Source organism: Lissotriton helveticus, chromosome 11 (genome assembly GCF_964261635.1).
Source record: "Lissotriton helveticus chromosome 11, aLisHel1.1, whole genome shotgun sequence".
Classification (NCBI taxonomy): Eukaryota; Metazoa; Chordata; class Amphibia; order Caudata; family Salamandridae; genus Lissotriton; species Lissotriton helveticus.
Window position 1 is genome coordinate 1,001,172,475 of NC_136072.1, and position 18,808 is coordinate 1,001,191,282.

General features: G+C 46.4%; 1 protein-coding gene across 3 annotated transcripts in view; it reads right to left on the reverse strand.

Annotated features, from left to right (window-relative positions):
* The window catches only part of UBE3B (ubiquitin protein ligase E3B), a 554,003-nt gene that overhangs the window by 148,639 nt on the left and 386,556 nt on the right, over positions 1-18,808 (reverse strand). For all 3 annotated transcript variants that reach the window (XM_078667365.1, XM_078667367.1, XM_078667366.1), the window contains 2 exons: positions 4,800-4,976; positions 4,587-4,697 (listed from right to left, as the gene is read on the reverse strand). In XM_078667365.1, the coding sequence (XP_078523491.1) occupies positions 4,587-4,697; positions 4,800-4,976 (288 nt within the window). The remainder of the gene's footprint in view (positions 1-4,586; positions 4,698-4,799; positions 4,977-18,808) is intronic.

The window sequence follows — 18,808 nt, forward strand, 5'->3', positions numbered from 1 at the left end:
GATAAGGTAGTCGGCAACCCCCTGTGGTATCCGTAGCTTGTTAAGAGGAATACCGAGTTTGCAATGCAGCTCTTCGAAGCCGTTTCTCGTCCGGATCCGCCCTGGGCACAGGTTCTGCAGGTCAAGCACTACCGCTAGGCGCAAGGTCCCCGGGCCATCGCAGCTTCAACCACCACCGAAATCAGGCTACACCTTGCGCTCTATTCGTACCACTGCTGGTGAGGAAAACCTCCCGGACACACTCACCTGACACCTTATTACATTCGCCTCTGGCCAGGGCAGTCACTTCCTGTGAGCCTAGATGCTGTACCAATTATAAAACAAAGTCAGATCCAACCCCCGCGTCGTTCGAGCCACAGGTCACACTCCGCTCTCAATGGGTCTCCGCACTCTATAGGAGCACCTGATCCTAATGTACACACCAGGCCCTCTCACACCTAGCTGTTTGGGCACTCAGGTGGGTGCCGTCTGTGAATAATAAGTCTCTAGTCCAGGAGGAAATTGAGTCCCCACGTGTATCACTGCCGGCCCGGCCGCTCTATACCTTCAGGCCCTCGGGGCAGCAGTTATGTCAATTTGCACTGTCAGGCTGTGTATACTGTTGCAGCCAAACAATATCCAGTGCGTAATTTTCCACTTCTGGGCGCCCCTGACCTAGAGTTCAATGCACCTCCTCACCTGCTGTATTGTCGCCCCCTGCCTCTAACCGATATAAAAACTGCAGTAGGCCGCGGAGCCGGGGCCTTGATTTTGCGGGAAGCCCCGCCCCCTGCAATAATTCGGTCCTCGCTCTCCTTTTGCCTGTCTTTGCCGACGGCCGGGTGTGTGCCGGCCGAGCCCAGCACCAGTCCCCGGCAGCGCCAGTCAGTGCAAGCTAGTCGGGCTTTTCTGAGTCGGGCTTTTTGGTCCCCCCCCCGCCACCCCCTCCCCTTGGCGCCTCTTTGATCCGCGCCAGCTGCCGTGTGATCAGCAACGTCTGGTTCGTGCACCCAGGGCAGATCCGCCTCCCCGGCACTCACCCGGGCTACACAGGTCGGGCGGCCGCGAGGAAGGCAACTCCGCCGAGTCCCCTCCAGGTATCACCAGCACCACTTTTGTATCCAGGGCTCCGCCTGGCTTTTACTGGAATCCTCACTATACCGGCAATACCACTTCGTCCAGGCCGCGCCACCCTCAATCACCAACGAGGAACTGCCATATATCGCTCCGGCCAGCGTCTCGGAACAGGAGGCTGGAATCCCTGCACAGGGCTCCGGACTGGCCAGTTCTCTCAGGAAGGAGGTAAGAGACGAGTCACAGCAATTTTAGCAGACGTCCAGTCATGGATGGCTTCGGATAAGGCAGGATAGTAGTACAGGGAACGGGAGCTTCGCTAGGCAGCGGCCATTCCAGTTGGCTGCTAGCCACGCCCCCCTACAAACTCATATTTGCCCTTGAATAGGAATTAAACCTCTAGCTTGTAATCAGAACCCAAATCTGCTAAGAGAGAACACACAATAGTAGCCGTATCAAATAATGGTTCAATTATGAACTTGTAAGCCTTTGAACTACAGTATGTTAGAAGAAAAGTTTAAGTCAACATGAAATTTAAATAAGTCAAACAAATCTGGAATAACATCATGTTTTCTCTATTTTTCCTTACGGCGCATCATCTTGAGGTATCCTTCATTCAGAACTTTTTGTTCATAAATGGCAACAGCCAAGCTGGTCCAGGGAATAAAAGCTCAACTTAGACATTTTAAAATGCAATTATAGTGTAAGTATATAGTTATAAAAGTTAATGTTGAGGTAGTTGGCAGAGAAGCAAGGGGCAAACTGGTAAGCAGATAATGTTTTCATACATCAAAGATCTGGCATTAGTAGGCACTTCCTCAATTGCTTATTATCTACAGGGTTAGTGTGGGGAAGATATTCTTATCTTTGCCCACGGCCAGCTATTCGTTAGAGTATGGCCTAATCCTCCGTGACCACTTAATTTTAAACCAATTACAGAAAAAGAAAGAAAAGTGGTCAGTCAATTCACTCAAAACACAGCATACCCCCTCTGTTTAAGTGTATGTGTGCTACAAAGTCAAAATTTGTAGAGAAAAGAGAAAGTATCTAACGTGCGCACCACCAGAGGAGCTACTGGTAGGTTCTCACCAGCTTGTCTACGTTTTTGTCACCATCGATAACTTTCACAAATGAAAAAAAGTAGTGTGTCCAGTGAAGGAAGAGTGTAGAAGAAAGACTAACAATCAAGACCCCATGAAAAAATGAGACTCAAGAAGTCTCTATTCAAATTGGGCTAGACTCACACACAACCTATTCACTTTTATTCCGAACTGTGAGTCTGCACAATGTTAAAAACACAGCATGTGGTAGACCACTTCAAGGACGGCCAACATGTTTCATTGCCAATTGTATATTAGCGGCAAATTCATCAGGGCAACCGAGGTCAACAATCGCCTCCCTGGACATCTCACAATAAAAAGTGTGACTGACAGAAACGTAAAGAAAAAGATTATGTTTAGAGAGAACAACCCCAACTTCAGGCTACTTTCAGTACACATGCACTTAAACAGATGGGGTATGCTGTGTTTTGAGTGAATTGACTGACCACTTTTCTTTCTTTTTCTGTAAATCTCTTAAAATCAAGTAGGCACGGGGGACTAGGCAGTACTGTGCTAACGAATAGCTGGCCGCGGACAAAGATAATAATATCTTCCCCCACACTCACCCTGTAGATAATAAGCAATTGAGAAAGTGCCTACTAATGCCAGATCTTTGATGTATGAATAGATGTTGATTGGAGGGTGATTGGGGCACGTTTTTTGCCCTCTATTGCTCCTTATTGAAAGCAAAGCAGATAATGTTGACAGGAGGAGTGAGTCCCTCTTGTGTTGGGTTTGCAGTAAACAAGCAGGAAAAAGGTACTGTAACAAAACAAAGCAGCAAATAAAATCCCAAAGTAACAAAGTACAGATGATAAACAATAGAAAACATTGAAAAAAGTAGTTAAACAAAAGCATAGGTTAAGAATGGAATAATGATGAGGTAATGGAGGGTTAGCCTATGTTTAGGAGTGAAGGTTGGAGAAAATTATGGTATTTAAATGTAAGGCGTGTGGGTTCATGGTAATGGTCTGGGTTATTAAGGTATAAGAATTAGCGATAAAGTAAGATATTGGATTTGGGATGGGGATTCTTTAGAGGTTGGATTAGGGTTATGATAGTGTAAATGAAGGGTTACTGTTAAGGTTCCAGTAAAAATTAGGTTTAGTATTGGATACTAGTTGATAGTAAGACTGTGTTACAGTAATCTTAGGATACGGAGGGGGATTAGAGCAGTGGCAAGTCTAATTCAAGACGCAATATGAAGGTGTGGAGAACAGTGACAAAGGAAATGTACTGGTGTATTCAGCTGCCATAAAACGGTAGAGACCACTTACTGAAAAGGGAAAAAAAACAAGTTTAGGGCTGCAGTCAAGAAGGAAGTAACAGTTAGGAATTAGGCTAAAGGCTAATGCATGCTTGTGTATAATTAACGTATAGTTCACAAACGTAGAAGCATACATTCAACTTTCTATATTGTCCATGGACGTTAGCCTAAACTTTTTTTAGCTCCAAAGATGTGTATTTTAACTTTGACTCTACTTTATTATCTAAAATTGCATGTTAATAGAAGAGGCTAAAGTGGTCAACCTTTAAGGATTATAAATTAATTGATGCAATGTATACCTCTGGCAGATCAGACACCCAAAACAGGGTGATCTGGAGGCCATTTGTGTCTAAAAAGACTAAATACTACTAGAGTGCCAGACCATGAAAGCCACAGTAACCAAGTATTGAAAATATAAAAAAAATATGCAATCAAGCAATGCAAAATGTAAATGATGCAATATCAAAGTATAAAGAGGATATGAAAATTAACTATTGACCAAACTAGGTACAATGCCGAGTAGTGAATAAATGGTTCTTCTGACTTGATAGTGTATGGATGCCTTGGGATCCATCAACACTTGCCCCTATTTATTCTGGATTGTTGTAGGTAGCTAGAAAGGAACAGAGCAATAGCTATAGGGTTAGAGATCCGGTTTTGCTTCTGTACCCTGTTTCTTACAATCTAGAGGATGACAACTGAAATAGCAACTGCAAATTCCAAAATTCTATTGCTAAGCTTTTCAATTGTGACTAATCTAGACAACCAGATTTACAGAATACTGTGATGTGTCTCCACTATCTTACAAAAATTATCCCCATGCTAAAATTACTATTGCTCAGTAAGCCTGTGTATGCTGTACGGAGGTCAAGATTTTGATCCAAACACATATTTTCTATAAAAGCAGACACTTTCTACATCCATAACTTTGGGAACCTGCATTTGGCTACCAAAACTGCACAATGTGCTCGATATTATTTTTGAGCAATATGTTTATGTTCCAGGAAGCTTGTGAAGATGAAAATGTTAATTATTAGGGTTAGGTTTTATCAAAACAATAACATAGTCTGAATCAGGTGCCTATGAACTCAAAGCAATTCACAAGAAAGCAGCTTCACTTATTTCACCCCGCATCTGTTCATCAGACACTATGTTCTTTAATTTACCTCATATACTGCTTTGCCAAGCATCTTCCCAACAAATTCAAAAAGCTGCAAATAGTTTTCATGGATATAAGATGTAGGGGATGGGTATAATCTTTCGTCACCACTCGTTGTCTAAAACAAAAAAAGAGGAGCAGGTTAAATTCATTATTTACAACTGCATTTCCCAGAAGTTAAAACCCTTCTAATAACTAAAGGCAACATCTATAAATGTACCTTAAACAAATTCAGTGCAGGATCAAACACTTTCTTGATTATTTCTTCCAGGAATTCTTTGAAAACTCCGTCTTGGTCAATTCCAGCCTCATCCACCCCCAAGTCATTAACAAACTTCACTCGGATAACCCCTTTCATGGCATTCTGGGAGAGCTGACGAAGTTGTTCATAACCATCCTAAACACAAGGTAAAGAACAGAAAATAAATCAGGGAAAAGTTGGGTCAACATAATAGGGTGAATAAGAAAAGGCACCCGTAGGAAGCTGGCTCTGTATATAATTACCAAAGTAAAATAGAGTGTGCACAGAGTCCATGGAGTCCCCAGAGGTATAGCAGAGGCTAAATTAGGCAAGTACCGACAGCTCTCTTTGTGGTTGTGTGGGCAAGCAGTTAGGCTTATTCAGAGGGTGTGTTAAGAATTCATTGTATTCACTCAATCAAGACTGATGGCACACACTCAGAGACAGAATCCAGACCAATTAAGTAAGTATAAAAAACAACGCATACTTATGTTTTATTTTTAGAACCAAGCAGGACTGGGTGCTTGTAAGTGAAATATACTCTCAATTGCAAGACTTTACCAGGAAATGCAGTTGTGGTGGAATTTGCAATCGTTACAGGTTTGTATTGGGTTCAAAAACAGTTTACTTTTGGAATTATTTGGATTACTTTTAGATTACATCGACTACTCGGGGTGGGATACCTGGATACCACACCAGGGATCTCACAATACAAGGTAAGAAAGACTTTCTTACATACAAAAGTTTAACTCGACAAAAAACATTTTTAGGAACAAAATGCAAAAAACGCAAACCAATGGTTCCTATGGGGGAAAAAGGATTAATGGTTCTCAGGTAAGTAAACGACTTACGAGTGGGAGCTTTGGGGATTAGGACCAAGGTTCCCCAAGGTCTAGGTATGCACTCAAATTGCACCACCAGCAGCACCGAGTGGTCCGGTTGCAGAGGCCCAATGGTAGCCAATGGGGCTAAGGGGGCCTTCGATGAGGGCCCGCTTACGGCATGCCACTCAGGTTTGGGAGGAAAGCTCCTAGGGTTAAGGTCAGCACTGCAGGGGCCAACAATCAGCACAGTGTGCCAAGGAGACGTTGGGGACCTTGTGGATTCCAATGGAGACCTTCAGTTCGGCAAAGAGGCTGCAGGCTCGGGCAGGGAGACTTCCAGAAGACAACCACTGGCTGGAGAGGTAAGGTGGGTTCTTGGAGGATGCCTGAATACCGTTATTTGGGCTACCAAAGGCCAATGGGCATCGGGTGCAGGGATATCTTTTTGCATCGGGTCTTCTTACCAGCTCCAGTCGCGTTCGGAGGAACACTTCAGGTTGAGGCTGCAGGTGTCGTCTTGGAGGACAGGATCATTGTGGATACCTCCTTGTGGTGAGGAGCCACTCAAACTCAGGCCGTGGCCGTCGGGTGCAGAGTGGTGCAAAATCACAGAGCCACCTGGATCCGTATTCTGTGGGTGAGTCTTTGCTTCGGCAAATCCGGTGCTCACAGGAGACAGTCTGTTAGATGAGTGCAGGGCTGGTCCTTCGGGTTCTGGGGGGCTGCCGGGGTTGTCGCTGTAGGCAGGTTGAAGTCCGGACAGGCCGGTAGGGCTGGGGCCAAAGCAGTAGGTTCCCTCTTCTTTCTGGGTCAGCACAACCTTTAGGTCCTTCTTCTTTCTTCCACGAATCTGAGAAGGTAATTTTCAGGCTCGCCCCTAAATACTGAATTTAGGAGCACTAAAAGGAGTGTGCAGGTCGGGCCAATGGGTCCTTTCCTTGGGGTGGGAACACTCACTATTTTGCCACCCTCCAGTGGGAGGGGGGCATGAGCCTCTTCCTAATTGGTTGGGTTCCCTCATATCCAAGATGGAGGGGACTGAGATGAGTGCTTCACCTCGCCTCCCCAATCTGAAGGGTGGGGTTAGCAAAGGTGGGCACACCTCTCCTCCTAGCTCGGTTTTCCTGCCGATTCTCCCACCCAAAGAGGGGGGCAGAACCGGTGGGAGACAGTTGCTGGGGGCAGCAAACGGCAGTGACAGCTTACAAAGGCAGCAGGCCTTTGAAGCTTCTCCTCTCGTGGACCCAGCCCATCCTGGGGGTGGAGGCATGACACCTCTGCACAGGATCAGCTTTGTTTCTGGACCCAGAGAGAGAAGGCTCTCTACCCAGGGGAACAGAAACTTGTCCGGCGGTGGCAAATGGCGGTCAGCCATTCAGGAACCACACAAGGGCTGGTCGTTTTTAAGGGGCATCCCTAAGATGCCCTCTGTGTGCATTTTACATTAAATCCCACACTGGCATCCGTGTGGGTTTAATGTGCTGAGAAGTTTGCTATCAAACTTCCCGGGTGTTAGTTAAGCCATTATGGAGCTGTGGAGTTCGTAATGGCCAACTCCCAGACCATATACTCTTTATGGCTTTACTACACTTACAACTTCTAAAAATGGACTTAGGCACTGTAGGGGGTACATAGCTCATGCCACTGTACCCTTACCTGGGGGCTAGTGCACCCTGCTAGAGGGGTGGCTTAACTAGGCCCCATACAGTGGGTTGCGGGCATGGCACACAGGGATCTGTGCCATGTCTACTCTACACTTTATTCTACACCAAAACACGCAGCCTGCAATGGCAGTGTGTGGGTGTCAATGTACAGGGCCTCTAAGAGTAGCACAATAGGTGCTACAGCCCTTAGAGGCCTTTCCTGGTCACAGTGCCCTTGGCAACCATGATACATTTTACAAGGGGGGTACCTGTGGCCAGAGATGTGCCAATTGTGGGTACAAAGGTACAGATTTGGGAAAGAACACATTCTCTGGGAACCTGATTGGCAGGAGCCCAGGGCACACCAAGTCAAAGTGCATCATGTGTCAGGCAAAAAGTCGGGGGTAACCATGCAGAAAAGGGCACTTTCCTACACCCCACCCACCCTCCCCCTAAATGAAAGATGATGGCACTAACCTTTCCCAAGGTAGTCTTCATTGTCTAAGTGGTAAAATCTGGAAAGGCCATTTGCATTGGCATGAGTAGTCCCAGGTCTATGTTCCACTGTGAATGCCATTGCTTGTAGGGAGATGGACCCCCTCCAAGGTTTTGGGTTTTCCCCTTTCATCTGACGTAGCCATCAGAGGGGGTCTGTTCAATTTGAACTAGGAAGTGAGCACAAAATAGGTATGGTCTCAGCTTCTTCAGGCACCAAACCACAGCAAATGCCTCCCTCTCAATGGCACTCCAACGCTGCTCCCTGGGGAGTAGCCTTCTGCTTTTGAAATCTACAGGTTGGTCTTGTCCATCATAATTGGCCAGGGATAGAACTGCTCCTATCCCTAGCTCAGAGGCATCCGTCTGCACAATGAACTGATTGGAGTTATCTGGAGCCTTGAGAATAGGTGCTGGGCACATTGACTCTTTTAGAGTGTCAGAAACCTTTTGGCAGCCAACTGTCCAGTTCACTTTCTTGGGCATCTTGTTGAAGGTGAGTTCTGTGAGGGGTGTCATAATGGATCCATACCCTTTCACAAACCTTTTATAATACCCAGTCAAGCCAAGGAATGCCCTGACTTGGGTCTGGGTGGTTGGAGCTTTCCAATCCAGAATTGTCTGGATTTTGGGTTGTAGTGGTTGGACTTGGCACCCACCTACAAGATGGCCCATGTACAGAACAGTTCCCTGCCCTATATGGCACTTTGATGCCTTGATAGTTAGGCCTGCAGCTTGCAGGGCATGTAATACCTTCCCCAGGTGGAGCAGGTGATACTGCCAGGAAAAGCTGAACACAGCAATATCATCAAAATAAGCTTTATTAAAGCCCTTCAACCCACTAAGGAACTGATTTACCAACCTTCGGAAGGTGGCAGGGGCATTCTTTAGACCAAAGTGCATCACAGTGAACTAGAAGTGCCCATCAGGTGTGGAGAATGCTGGCTTTATCTTTGCTCCAGGGGCCAATCTGCCAGTACTCTACAGTTAATTCAAAGGTACATGGCAGCCCCTACCTTATTTATCAGTTCATTAGCTCTGGAGATGGGATGTGCACCTGTCTTGGTGACAGTATTGAGGCTTATGTAGTCCACACAAAAACTAATTTCTCTCTTTCCACCCTGTAAATTCGGTCTGGGGACTAGGACCACTGGGCTGGCCCAGGGACTCTCAGAAGGCTCAATGACCCCCAACTCCAGCATCTTGCTGACCTCATCCTTGATGCTTTCCTTAACTTGGTCAGAATGGCGATAGATTTTGGTTTTTACAGGCAAGCTGTCTCCAGTGTCCACATCATGGGTACACCAGGGAGTCTGACCAGGGGTTAAGGAAAAGAGCTGGGCATACTGTTGCAGAACCTGTCTGAAATTAGCTTAATGTTGGGCAGAGATGGTGTCTGAATAGACAACCCCATCTACTGACCCATCTTGGGGGCTGTAAAAGAGGAGGTCAGAGAGAGGTTCACTCTCTGTATCCTGATTCTCATCAGTGACCATCAACATTGTCACTTCAGCCCTGTCACTATAGAGTTTGATGCGGTTCACATGTATCACCCTTTTGGGGGAACTGGTAGTGCCTAGGTCAACCAAGTAGGTGACCTCACTCTTCTTTTCTAGGCTAGGGTAAGGGCTACATCATTTGCCCTGGAGAGCCCTTTGTGCCACTGGCTCCAAAACCCACACATGTTGCTCTGGTTGGAATTCTGCCAGTGCAGCTTTCTGGTCATACCAGAGCTTCTGGAGCTCCTGGCTGGCCTCAAGATTCTTGGATGCTTTTAGCATGTACTCTGCCATCTTGGAAACAAAAGCCTAGTACATAGTCCACTACATCTTGTTTTGGTACATGTTGGGGTTTCTTCCATCCTTCCCTCACAAGAGAGAGTGATCCCCTTACAGGGTGGCCAAACAGAAGTTCAAAGGGTGAAAAGCCTACTCCCTTCTGAGCCACCTCTCTGTAGGCAAAAAACAGGCACAGCAACAGAATATCCCATCTCCTTTTTAGCTTTTTTAGGGAATTCCATTATCATGCCTTTCATTGTCCTGTTGACTCACTCAACAAGGCCATTGGTTTATGGGTGGTAAGGTGTTATGAACTTGTATATCACACCACACTCATCTCACATGTTTTTTAAAATTATTTTTATTGAAACATATACTTGGTCCTCCATTACAGTCAATAAACAACAAACAAACCTGCTTTGGCAACTGCAGGAGCAAGGTAGACAATATTTAATGTATATGTCCAAGTCACATATACATCCCACATGTGTTTTAATTATGCAGACATGAAGTTGGACCCTCTGTCAGATACCATCTCCTTAAGAAACCCTTGCTTGGTGAAGACACCAATAAGGGCCTGGGCTACTACAGGGCTAAGCCAGTCCTAAGTGGAATGGCTTAAGGATACCTGGTGGCATGATCCACTACCACCATTATGAGTTTGTTTCCTGAGTCGGTGGGAGGCTCAAGTGGACCAACTATATCTACACCTAGCCTCTCAAAGGGAACCCCAACCACCGTTAGTGGAATTACGGGGGTGTCCTACTGTCTTGCCACTGGCTTGACAGATAACACAAAAACTTACAAATTCCTTCACTTTTTGGGACATCTGGGGTCAATCTTACCCAAGTTTTGATTTGGCCCTGACGTCCAGCTAGGGGGATGTCATGGGCTAGAGTGAATAGAAACTCCCTATACAGCTGAAGCACTACCACTCTCCTTTTGGTACCAGATGTAGGGTCTCTGGCCTCAGTGTACAGTAGCCCTTCCTCTAAATAGACCTTGTGGGAGCCACAGACATCTCCCTGCTCCTGTGCAGCAACTTGCTGCCTCAGGCCTTCAAGAAAGTGACAGAACTGCTGCCCAAAGCACAGCTGTTCCCTAGAGGGTTACCCTGGGCCAAAGAGCTGCACTTAGTAAGGATCAAGCTCCATGGGCTCAGCTCCGTCATTGGAAGGAGAGGGGTCCTGATTTTTCTGCTGTGGGGATGCTGTTTCACCAGTCTTCCTACCTTTTCTCTTAGGAGGTTGGGCCATGATTTCAGGCTCCAACTTTCCTTTTTCACCCTCTGCTAGGCACTGTGCTCTTGTCTTCACATATAATATCTCAAGGATTTGCATCATGGCTCCATGTTTCTTACTTTCTACCTTAGCTGATGCTGAGGTTTCTAGATCATTTCCAAGCAGACAGGTGGCTGTGAGTTTTGGACAGACCACACTACCTGTTTCAGGCCAGTACACCCCAATCTCCCCCAGTCTAAAGTTACCATAGCCATGGCATGATTAGTGGTAACACTGTCAGCATTGGTAACTGGATTAAATAATTTCTGTCAGGTATTGCTTTGGGAAAACCTGTGGGTGTCTCTCACCATGGTGACAATGGCACCTATATCCCCTCAGGGCTTCTTTCTTAGTCCCATTCACTAAGGGGTAATGCACGATTTTTTTTTTAGATTAGGGGGCAGATAGCAAAAGTGGCTAACCCTCCCTCCCCTTCAGAATCTAAAACAGCCTCAGTGTGGACCCAGATTTGCTCTGGGCGCACTATTCATCCCATCTGGAGATTTGCCCCAGCAGTAGAAACTGAAGAGGGGCTAGAGGCTGGTTTGTTGGCACAGGCAGGATCTGCAGTTCAGTGTCCCTTTTTGTTACAGTGGAAACACCAGGCCTTAGCAGGATCAAACCTTTTCCCCATACACCCACCAGTGGGCTGGGAAGAGGTCTTGGGCCCACCTCCCTGGACAGAGTTCTGGGGGCCTTTAGAAGACTCTTGTGCTTTATCTTAGGGCTTCTCACCCTCTTTTCCCTGAGCAGTTTTTGTAACTCGTTTCTTTTGGTCACCACCAGTGGTTGTCTTGGTCACCCTTGTCTTGACCCAGTGGTCCGCCTTCTTTTGCAATTTTTTGGGAGAAATTGGACCTAGTTCTACCAGCTACTGATGCAACTTTTCATTGATGCAGTTACTTAAAACGTGTTCCTTCATAAACCAATTATAAAGTTCCTCATAATTCTGCACTTTACATCCAGCCAACCAGCCACATAGTGTCTTTACTGAGTAGTGGACAAACTCCACCCAGGACTGACTCTGTGATCGTTGAGCTCAGTAGTGACTCCAAATCCCTCAATCAGAGTGCCCTTCATGAGTTCATAGGACCCTGCTTCTGTCCCAGGAAGGGTCTGCGGTCTGTCTCTGCACAGCCCCCAATGAGTTTTACTCACCTTCCTGGCCTCCCAAGCCCTCTCAAAGGTTCTGAACCACTTGGTGATATCATCACCATCCTCAAACTTAGGGACAATTCCTTTGGGGATTTTAGGATCATAAGATCCTTCCTTCTCTTTATTTTAAAAATTGCTGCCACCATTGATGTGACCTAGGCCCATCGCTGTTCTCTCTTTCTCTAGAGCTTAGTCTCTAGCTCTAGTCTTTTGGACATCCTTGCTAAAAGGAAATCCTCCTCCGTGAAGTGGTCCTCACTGTCTGGAATAGAGTTAGCCCTGCCTTTGGAGGAGCCAAACCCTGTATACCTTGAAGGTGGAGGGTAGGACACAGAGTTCAAATCCTCCCTCCCTTGGGGTGGTAGGTCTAAGACCTAGTCATCCTCACTCCCTTCCCCATTCGCCTGAAGATTCTCATCTTCAGCAGTGGGGCGGTCCCTTGAATACCCTGCCAGGAACTCCTGAAGTTGTATTCTGGTAGGGTTGGACCTAGTTCTTATTTGCTTAGCTTTACAGGGAAGCCTTAACGCTCTAACCTCTAGGTTGCTCATTATTTGACAAAAGTGGGGACCCTGTTTAGAAGATCTACAACAATTCTAAGTACCCCCCCACAACCCCTAAATGCAATGACTTTTAAGTGTCTTAAATTTTTTACTACAGGGACGTAATACAAGGCCCTAATAAGACTTTTTAGAAATTTGAAAAATAGTCAATTCAAAAAATGATTTGTGCTAAAGTCAATTTCTGGATTCTTGTCATGTGATCAGTGGTTGACTAAGTTAGTCCAATAAATGCAAAGGCTTTACATCCCGTCGCTAGGTACCAATGTAGGAAGCTAGCTCTCTATATACTATACCAAAGTACGGTATAGAGTGCACAAAGTCCAGGGAGTCCCCAGGGGTATAGTAGAGGCTAAATTAGTAAAGTACCAATAGTTCTCTTTGTGGGCAAGCAGTTAGGCTTATCCAGAGGGTGTGTAAAGTATTTGTTGTATTCACTCAATCAAGATTGATGGCATGCACTCAGAGACAGAATCCAGACCAATTAGGTAAGTATTAAAAAAAGGTATACTTATGTTTTATTTTTAGATCCGAGCTAAACTTTGCACATGTAAGTGAAATATACTCTCAAATGCATGACTTTACAAGGAAATGCAGTTATGGTTGAATTTGCAATCATTACAGGTTTGTATTGGGTTAAAAACAGTTTAGACAACACAGTAAATACTTCTGGACTACTTTTGGAATACTTTTAGTTTACATTGACTATATGGGGTGCTATGCTTAGACGCCACATGAGGGATCTCACAGTACAAGGTAAGTAAGACTTTTGAAGGTTTGCAGTTTAGTTACCTTTCCTTTTATACAAAAGTTCAACTCGCCAGAACATTTTTAGAAACAAAACTCATAACACTGGTTTCTGTGGGAGAAAAAGCATTTACGGTTCTCAGTTAAGTAAACAAGTTATGAGTGGGGGTTTTGGGGGTTAGGACCATGGTTCCCCAAGATCTAGGTAGGCACTCGAATTGCACCACCAGCAGCACTGGGGCGGCCGGATGCAGAGTGCACAGACCCAAAGTTAACCAATGGGGCTAAGGGGGCATCCGATTAGGGGCCGCTTTTGAGCAGGCCACTCGGGTGTGGGAGCCAGGCTCCTGGAGTTAAGGTCAGCACTGCAGGGGCCAACAATCAGCACAGGAGCTGCAGCTCCAGCGGCACAAGGGCGGCCGGGTGCAGTGTGCCAAGGAGACCTCGGGGACCATTTGGATTCCAACAGAGACCTTCAGTTTGACAAAGAGGCTGCAGGCTCGGTCAGGGAGACTTCTTGAAGGTGATCACTGGCTGGAGAGGTAAGTTGGGTTCTTGAGGGATGCCTGGACACCGTCGGTTGGGCCACCCCAGGCCTTGGAGGGGTCCAGTGCATGGGTGTCTTTTGGCATCGGTAATTACCAGCTCCGGTCGCGGTCGAGGGGAAACCCTTCAGGTTGAGGCTGAGGTGTTGTCTTGAAACTTGAGGGAGGTCGGGGATCGCCAGATCCCAGTTCAGGATCGCTGGGGTTCACCTGGATCCGGCTTCTGTGGGTGAGTCTTTGCTTGAGCAAATCCGGTGCGCAAGGGAGATAGAGTCTGTTAGATGAGTACAGGGAAGGTCCTCCAGACTCTAGAGGGGTGCTGTACACACCAGGGTTCTTTCTGTAGGCAGGTTGAAGTTCCTGGGTCAGCAGGGCTCTTCAGTCCTTCTTTCTTCCTCGAATCTGATGAGGCAAGGTTCAGGGTCTCTCCTAAATACTGAATTTAGGGTCGTTAAAAGGGGTGTGCAGGTCGAGACCATTGGGTCCTTTCCTTGGGGTGGGTACATCCCCTATTATGCCACCTCCAGTATGGGGGGGGGGGCATGAGCGTCTTCCTAATTGTTTGGGTTCCCTCATCTCCAATATGGAGAGGACTGAGATGTGTGCTTTACCTCGTCTCCCCCACCTGAGGGGTGGAGTTGGGAAAGGTAAGTACACTCTTAGCTCGGTTTTCCCATTGATGCTCCTGCCCAAAGAGGGGGGGTCAGAACCGGTGGGAACCAGTTGCTGGGGAAAGCAAACGGGAGGGACAGCTTACAAAGGCGGCAGGCCTTTGAAGCTTCCCCTCTCGTGGAGCCAGCTCATCCTGGAGGAGGAGGCATGACACCTCTGCCCAGGATGGGCTTTGTTTCCGGACCCAAAAAGCAGAGGCTCTCTAGCCAGGGGTCCAGAAACCTGTCTGAAGGTGGCAAATGGTGGGCAGCCATTCATGAACCACACCAGGGCTGGTCATTTTTCAGAGGGGAATCTCTAAAATGCCCTCTGTGTGCATTTTACATTAAATCCCACACTGGCATCAGTGTGGGTTTAATGTGCTGAGAAGTATGCAACCAAACTTCTCAAGTTGTAGCAAAGCCATTAGGGAGATTTAGAGTTTGTAATGGCCAATTTCCAGACCATATAGTCTTTATGGCTTTACTACACTTACAACGTCTAAGAATGGACTTAGACTCTGTAGGGGCACAAGGCTTATGCCAGTGTACTCTCACCTGGGGACTACTGGCACCCTGCTATAGGGGTGACTTACCTAGGCAACAGATAGAGGGTTGCAGGCATGGCACACAGGGATCTGTGCCATGTCTACTCTACACTTTTCTCTGCACCATAACACGCAGCCTGCAAAGGCAGTGTGTAGGTGTTAATGTACAGGGTCTCTAAGCGTGGCACAAAAGGCACTGCAGCTCTTAGGGGCCTTACCTGATCACAGTGCCCTTCGTACCCATGGTACCTTTTACAAGGGGCTTACCTGTGGCCAGAGATGTGCCAATTGTGAGTACAAAGGTACAGCTTTGGGAAAGAACACAGGCCCGATTGGCTGGGACCCAGGGCACACTAAGTCAAAGTTCATCATGTGTAAGGAAAAAAGTGGGGGGTAACCATGCAAAAAGAGGCCATTTCCTACAGCACCTCATAGTCCCATGAATACATGAATCATTAATGAAAGATTGTTCAACAATAGGACATGTCCTCTAAATAAGTTACAGACCTGTGTGCAATGTAAATATCAAATTATTCCTATTTTGTTAATTTTAGCCATCTCTCTTAAGGAATTGTAGACTTTTGGATCCACACTGGAGACAGATGACAATGGAGCATAAGTGTCTTTACACTAAGCAATGCAAAAGCACACCGTTTGTCAAATTGGAGACATCTAACATTTTGTCAAATTAGCACAGGGCATTGTGGGTCATATAAATGGAAATACTACTTGCCACCACTAGTCACAGAAGGATTGTTACAGCATACATGACTTCTAGCTTCAACTTAGAGTATTTAAGGATTATTAAGAGGACAGCATGAGGTTTTAAAGTAGGTAAAACTTACACTAGGGCTAGAAAGCACTGAAAAGTCTCGACAAATCCAGATCCAGTTTATGTGGTCTGACGAGGCAAACAACTCTCCCTTATCTACCATGAAGCTCATATTTACTAAGACAGGGGCTGACAAGGGAATAATCCAAAAGAGACTCAGTCCTGAGGTGATGGCCCTGCTAAAGCTCCTAAAAGCCTCGAGCCAGTAGACACTTCAATGAAACCAGTTTCAGGCCTGCTCCTCTGAGAGTTGAAGCAGCTGGGAGTGTAGCAGGGTCACAACCCATGTGTCCTGTGAAGCTTTGGAATCAGGAATACATTCTAACAAGACATGATGCAGGAAATGCATCTTTGTGTTTTTGCTTCTATTTGTGACCAAAGCAATGTACCTGAACTCTAGGAGAGGCAACATTATTCACTTCTTCTTGTGACGAGGGTCTCTGCTTGCTGGCTGGGTGGTCCTCTACCTTTAAAAAAATCCACAACCACTGTGCAGGAGCTGGAGTTAACAGCACGAGCAGAGAAGGATTACGATATGAAGCGGAATGCTTGAGTTGAGACATATACAGACTGCCCACAGAAGTGCAGCTTTATCAACCCCTATGTGCAACAGGCCTAAGGTACTGTTCTGAGGAGAGACCGTCGCAATTCAAAGTTGTTTGCCAGAAAATGAACCAGACTCGACCTGATCAGTTAAAGTCTGTGGAGTAAAAGAGTGCTGCTCATGAGGACATTTGGGGTTCAAGTGTGTGTCACCCCTTACATAGACCTACACATTTAGTCTGTCACCATTGCTTTCATATTCCCTAGGATTACCCGTATCACCTCCTTAAGCCTGGGTAAGGGCAACCTCAAAGCGGAATAGGGAGATTCTGTGTATGGTACCCCACTACCTCATCAGCTGGAAAGGTACTTGGGACCAGTCCTGGCAAATCGAGACCCTGTGCTTACCTCCTGCTCACCTGCCTATTGATAAAATCCAATATAATTGAAGGATTGAATCACCCTTACTTCGCATGTAATCCAAGCAGTTCTGGAAGGGCCTCATCTTGGTAGCAGCACACTGGATGGCAGTTCAATGGCTACTGCACAAGCTATCCACGGTAAAGAAAGGCGATAAAAAGTAAATTAAAGATCTTAAAAGAATCAGGCTGTTCTGAAATAGGGAAACAATGGGTGCATGAGAAGTAGATACTGAGGCAATCTGTTTAGAGGTAAAATATAACCTGAAAGGGTACGAAAGGCATGCATACACTGGAGTGACGCTGTGTGCGACATCCCTAGAAAGATGTCACAAGCTTGCCAAGCTTCGATTTAATATGTTTTGAATTTGTTTCTGGCACCATGACGATTTGACAGGGATGTCTAAAAATAGCCTCCTCTATATCAGAACAGGTGAAAGGGGTAAAGATAAATATGCTAAAAGTAGGAAATGTGTCCGAGTTAACTGGAATTCATGAAGTGTCTTGAGAAACTAAAAAGGTTTAAGCACATTTGTCCTACCTTAAAATAACTTCTTTGAGAAAGAATACATCTCCTCTGGTCGCTGACTTGCCAATGTCCTGGCTAACCGCTGTGAAACGGGAGGACCTTGACCAACTAATCACATTAGAGGAGGTGGGTGACACACTCACCAACCTTAATCCTGGTAAGACCCCGGGTCTGGCTGGCTACCCGGTTAAATATTACTGTAAACTCTGCACAATGATTATTCCACCCATCCTGGACATGTTTCTAGAGGCAATAGATATGGGACATTTCCCTTCGGAAATCATTGGTGTGTTGCTGAAACATGTGCCTCCTACCATCCAATCACTTATAAATCCAGATGTCAAGCTGTTCGCCACAGCACAATCTGGGTGTAGTCTGGCAGAGGGTAAGATTGGAAGGGACAATATGGCAGAGGTCAAGATGTTGGTGTAGTCTTGTAGAGGTCAGATACAAGGGTATAGTGAGTTATTCTGATCCGGTTGAATGTGTAGTATCTTAGGAGGTTCAGTTTATGTGTTGAGAATCTGGAGAAGCTCACTTGCTGCCTGAGATTCTTGCAGGCTGCTGGAGCCACCACTCTGCATTTAAGCAGTTCAAGTGTCACCCCACCCCTGGGTAGGAGGAAATGCGAGGTGTATTCTTTTCCATGATTTCTCCCATACTGGAGATGAGCCTTAGTCCCCTGGGCTGATAAATACCTTCTCCTAGCAAGTTCGGTACACAGCAATACTAATACTGATGCTGGCTAAATTGTTCCTGCACCTCAGAGTAAGGTGCACATGGAACCAGAGATGAAGGCAATGCGGAGCTCAATCATAGCATACCCATTCAGCTGGAAAAACTACTGCAATTGCTGCATACACAGAATGTCTGCAACCGCCATAAAGTTAGTGAAATAACTAGGCAACATATTGGCAATGGCAGCATAGAGACCTTTATTAATGTAGACTGTTTAATTGGGGCGCTTCCATCGGGCCATCCGAGGCTCGCACCGCCATTGCTTACCGGGAGTCTTTTTCTGTAGTGGCCCAGCTGGAGTGGGACTTTGCCGCCAGCGTGCATCTGGGCACAGGAGGGGCTAGAAGCCTCAGAACCACCAAGGGACTCCAGCAGCCTGGGCCGCGCCCAGGCAAAGCTTGGGCCAAGGGCAGATCTTTTTGCGCCAGGACAAGGCTGGGCTGAGCCACCTCTCTGAGGTTGTCATCTTGAATCTGTGGGCAGTAAGGTGAGACTGTTCCTGTTTGGTTATTTATTTGAACTTTCATTGACAATGGGAACGCGCTAGAGGGTTGGTTGACCAGGTCTTGGTCCCATGAAGAAGCCTTTATATAAACCTACCAGTATCGATACCATGCTGGAGCGCGCAGTAGCGGTGGTGTCCAAGGAAATTGCCCTTACTGAATGGCAGATATCTCTGGGTGAGGGAGAGAGGGGGTTGGG